The 5327-nt window shown below is 42.9% G+C and overlaps 1 protein-coding gene across 1 annotated transcript in view; it reads left to right on the forward strand.

Annotated features, from left to right (window-relative positions):
* Positions 1-5327, forward strand: part of PHACTR1 (phosphatase and actin regulator 1) — a 317997-nt gene that overhangs the window by 185246 nt on the left and 127424 nt on the right. The window contains exon 3 of the mRNA XM_019470600.1: positions 3913-4077. Coding sequence (XP_019326145.1) covers positions 3913-4077 — 165 coding nt within the window. The remainder of the gene's footprint in view (positions 1-3912; positions 4078-5327) is intronic.

Raw genomic sequence — 5327 nt, forward strand, 5'->3', positions numbered from 1 at the left:
AAAAGAAAAAAAAAAAAAAAAAAAAAAAAAAAAAAAGGGGGGGGGGGTAAGAGAAGAAATTAGCTTTTAGACCTTCTAGTGTTTTAAGTCTTTGTATTATATTTCAATCATGTTTGTAAAATTTCTTTTACATCACTTGGATGCAAAATATTTTGATTTGTGGTACTTTTTCTCATTAAAGCCACAAGTCTTGCTTAAGCCCTTCAGTCTATATGAACTTCAAATGTCTTAAGGACTACAGTAAAATCTTGAGAGCTGTCTCACAGCCAACCAGCCTGTGAAAAGCTCTCAGGTTTAGTTTCCCCATTGCTATTCCAGAGTGACAGCTCGGACAGAAGAAAGTGGGAGGGGAGTGCATCACCCTCTTGCCTTAAGTGCAGATCCCAGAGTCTCTCTGTGTCTCGGCAAGATCTCTCAGATCCTGGAAAAAAATCAGAACAAGTTCCCAAAGGCACCAAGTATCAGCAGCAACTGTGACCCATAAACATCACATTTGTGGCACCAGCCTCAAGATGAGACCTCAGCACGGTGACTACAGGCACTAATGCAGTTCATTCTCCCAGTTCAGCAGACTGATCAAGCTGGGACTGCTTTCCTCTTTGAAGGCAAGAAAAAAAATGTGCAAGGCCTGGGCTGGTTTTCATTTGTGCAAGTACCACCTTTTTTGGGAACAGCAAGGGTGTGAAACCAGCCTACGGAGCCTGCTGTCAGCAGTGGGTGTCACAGCCCACAGCCAGTCAATAGTCATTAGGAGCCAAAAAGGCAGAGAAACCCGGCCAACTCAAGCAAAAGATGCAGCAGCAAAGAAGAGCGCAGAAATCTGGCGTTACTTCTCGCATCGTGGTCTGCTTTTATTCTTGCTGTATTAAAACTGTCATGGCTTTATGCTAATGGGGTTCATTCCTAGCCAGTGATTATTATGCTTTGAATTAGCAGTGCTCTTGAGAGTATTTTTCACAAAAAAAAAGAGGTAGTCTTTCTGAGAAATAGGAGCAAGAGGGAAAAAGAGCTGTTACTTGCATTAGCTCAGAGCTCTGTGTGTTTGGAGAGGATGAAGGAGAAGGGCCACGTTCGTGGCTGATGGAGAGCACAGCAGGACTCCCAGAGCACAGATCTGTGTGAGAGACGATACTGAAATTCAGAGAAGAGCAGTCAAAATATGGAAATGGTTTTGATGGTGTGTTTGACTTTTAATGAACCCGCCCTTTGGGTAAATTACTTTTGACTCCAGCATTAGTTTTGCCTGGCTGTGAATCCATACTCGTTTACCCTGAATGGGAAAAGCTTCCCTGGGGGCAGTGAAAGCCCAGCTGGTGTGGGACGGAGGGGATGTGCAAAGGAGAGGGTTTTTAAGGGATGTCAGTTCTCTGGGGAATGGCCTCAGCAGTACCAGTTAGGACCAGCTCTCAGAGGAGCTGTTGCAAATCTGAGATTTACTAACTAAGGCACCTGGGTAGCAGAAATGGTGGCTCTGATGGGGAAAAGGAGAGAGGGTGAGCAGCAAGAGGAATTTCATTATATTTCAGCTGTGCGTTTATGCAGCAGGAAGCCTAATTCAGCAGCAGTAGTGTGTCATTCCCAGTTTGCTCAATGGGCCGCTTCTACACCCTGTATCCCCCAGGTAAGGCAGCAAAGACAATACCAGCCCATTACTTTTAGCAGCATCTCTAAAAAATCGCAGCAGTGGAACACAGTGTCATCTTACGTGCTTTAACGACAGGCATCTTAAAAATGGAGGCGGGGGAAAAGGCATGGTCCCTTTGGATCTGCATATAAAGTGAGGTGGTCTGTACCCCGTGCTGGTCTTCAAAGCCCAGCAGGTTCCAGTGAAATCAGAAAGCGTAAGGAAATTTCTGATTTCCTCTTCTTTTTACCCTCACAGTTTGTTCAGCATAACCAGGCAATTTCCAGCCTTGATGCAGCATGTCCCAGACCCTGTACAGGACAGAGCCCTGTAATGGATTTTCTCTAGAAGAAGGTATTTCTGTAGGCAGTCGTGCACAAAGAGCTGGAACTGAATGAAATGCTTTGACCGGACTACCTTTTTTCCCTCTGCTTTAAATGGAAAGAAGATGTTCTCAGAACTGTCTGTATTTCTCTCTATTACCCCAAAGAATAATTGTTTTTAACCATTTCCACTGAAGCAGTTGGGGTCTCTCTATCTTGGTGGCTAGCTTTTTTTTTCTGTGGAAAGTTATAGGCAGCTGTATCTGGTAGTGATATTTTACAGGAAGAAGGGTTGTGTTGCCAATGTTAAAAACAAACAAAACAGCAATAACAAAATAACCAGCCTTCTTGCAAAAACCTGAGGGGCTCAAATAGTATTTCAGCGTGGAGTTCTGATAACGAAACTTCCTTTGTGTTAGAGCTGCGTCTCTGGCTGTTCCCATGAAAACGCACCTAAATTTGGCACACTTAAAGCCTCGGAAAAATTTCCATTGAGACACAGGAGAATTTGCCAGCCAAAGTCTCTGGTGATTCTGTCAGCGTGGAGTAGATGTGCTCATCCCTTCAGAGCTATGTTCTTGCTGAGGTTCCCGAGCCCCTGCTCATGGCTGAGGTTAATACTTAATATACTAGAGGTGAAATAGAAACACAGGGGTGCTGGCTTCAGAGCGGGAGAGGTGGCAATCTGTGTCCTGTCTTTAGGAATCCAGACTGTGTTTGTGCAAACCACTCAAACCAGTTTTACTGGCAGTGTCGCATTACAACACAAGCCTGGGAAATGATATCCCTTAAAAAAACCCCACCCAACCAATACCAACAACTTTAAAAAAAACCACAAAAACCCCTCCTGTATGCTGACTGAATTGCGCAGATGCTTTTTTTAGGGAGAGAGAGTGCATGCTTCAGCCCAGGGCTGGGAGAGCTTATTGCAGCCTTGGCACCTGTGGCATGGAGAGACCCTTGCCCCTGGGCTACTGGTACCTTCCCCCTGTCGGTGTTTTCCTTTGCGGTCCTGGCTTACCTCTCTCTGTGCCTCTAATCACAGGGACATTACTTCTCAAAACTATCAGCATACATTTTCCCTGCAAATGTGAGGGGGGACCACGCAATGTGACGCCAAGTGACCACCCCCAGACTTCTCTTGCTCTCATCGGGGAGGAAGGAGAATTTAAATTTTTCAGATTTTTTTTAAAGTATTGAGATGATCTTGATGTATTACAGTGTAAAGGTTGCAGAAAGCTGAATTTTTTAACAACAGAAGCTCAGTGAATGCCCCCCTAGGGAATTCAGCCCTAAGTGTGGACTCTATTAAAATTCTCCAAGTCCCTGTAATAAAAGATAAGTTTAAGAATTGGAGGGGAATGAGTGGGCAGAAAAGTGGGACTGGAAGGAACCTTCTGAATTGTTAGCACCCTTTCTGTCACTAGGAAATTCCTAATGCAGCCCCTTTTGTAACCCAGGCAGTTTTAATGGACATGGTAATGATACCAGAGGGTCATTATTTATCAGGGTCCTTGCTCCTGATAAATATTAGTTCATGGAAATGTCTCTTTCCATTGCAAAAAAAGACTTGCAATATTTCTTTTAAGCAGTATTGCATCATTTTTTTGGAGCTTTCTCTTCCCCAGTCTCTGTCACGCTTCCCCAGGAATGGCTGGCGGATGGACTGCCAGCTGTCTAGAGCGATGCAGAACAATTTGTTAAAGATTATAACTTTGCTATTGTAATAATCCATATTCCTGTTGAAAGTGATTGTTAATATTGATCTTTACAGTAGATTATGGATTCTACTGAAAAGAAAGAAAATAATGTTAAAATAATAAAGACTACAATTTTTTCCCTTTTTTACTGTTCTCTGTAACCATGGAAAATTTTGACCATCTGTGTGGTTCTCTGGTAATTTATTAAAGCATTTATTTCATTCTCCCCCCTTTTTTTTTTCTCCTTTTCTTGCTGAAACTACAGCTGAGGAAGTGGAAAGACTGGCTGCAATGCGTTCAGATTCTCTAGTACCTGGGACTCACACGCCTCCAATCAGAAGAAGAAGCAAATTTGCCACTCTCGGAAGGCTTTTTAAGCCATGGAAATGGAGGAAGAAGAAGAGTGAAAAATTTAAGCACACTTCGGCAGGTAATACCTGCGGTCGGGTTGGTTTGTTAATCTGGAACTGTTTGCTCAACAAGGCTAAAAATTTGTAATGCAGCCCCAATTTATACATGTTTTTAAGGTTGTTGAAGCTTGGCTTGGAGAGATTTCTCAGAGTCTAAGAGATCTTTAACTTTGTTACCAGCTTTTTCTTTAAAAAAAACCAAAACAACATATTAGGTGCACTACAATTGAAGCAGCAGCTCACCAAAGCTGTGTATTCAGGTTCTGCTACTAGAGCTAGAGGGTAACCCAGAAGATAGCTTGTTACATTGATTTAGCAGATTATGGGTAAAGGAAATGCAGTATGAAAAGACACTAGTGGAGGATTAAGCCACAGTCAAACTCCTGTAAGTGCTAATAGAGGAGCGAGAAAAATACATGACAGAGTTGTTGACGTTGTGTTGAGTAACTTGCGTAACCATAAATTGTTTGTTCCATTGGGCAAGGAAGATATGCTACCTGTTTTCTGAGAAAAACAAATCTCTCTTCCTGCCACACCCCTCCTTCTGCCATTGCTTTCTAACACTCCTGGTTTAAGACTCTTTTTGATTAAAAAATAAGTATGGAAAACTGCAAAAACGTGTTTTTATATTGTAAATTGGTCTGAGTAAGAATCCCAGATCCAGGCACTGATGCATGTGGTGGAAGTTTGTACCTGGCATGTTTGTTTTCAAGCTTTGTGATCTATTTAGAAGGTTTCTTTTCTTTGTTCTTCAACAATGACTAATAATAACTACAAGTGGTTTTGCAAGTCTTGAGCCTGGATTGTCTGTGAGAAAACATGAATTTTCTTCTGATTTCTTATTGTTCTCACTAGAACTAGAAAGAAAGCAGTAAGGATCTTAGAATCATAGGATCATAGAATAGTTTGGGTTGGAAGGGACCTTTAAAGGTCATCGAGTCCAACCCCCCTGCCGTGGGCAGGGACATCTTCAACTAGATCAGGTTGCTCAGAGCCCCGTCCAACCTGGCCTTGAATGTTTCCAGGGATGGGGCATCCACCACCTCCCTGGGCAACCTGTGCCAGTGTTTCACCACCCTCAGCGTAAAAAATTTCTTCCTTATATCTAGTCTATATCTACCCCCCTTTAGTTTAAAGCCGTTCTGCCTTGTCCTGTCACAACAGGCCCTGCTAAAACGTTTGCCACCATCTTTTTTATAAGCCCCCTTTAAGTACTGATAGGCTGCAAGAAGGTCTCCCCAAAGCCTTCTCTTCTCTAGGCTGAACAACC

Source organism: Aptenodytes forsteri, unplaced genomic scaffold, assembly GCF_000699145.1.
Source record: "Aptenodytes forsteri isolate BGI_AS27 unplaced genomic scaffold, ASM69914v1 Scaffold63, whole genome shotgun sequence".
Lineage (NCBI taxonomy): Eukaryota > Metazoa > Chordata > Aves > Sphenisciformes > Spheniscidae > Aptenodytes > Aptenodytes forsteri.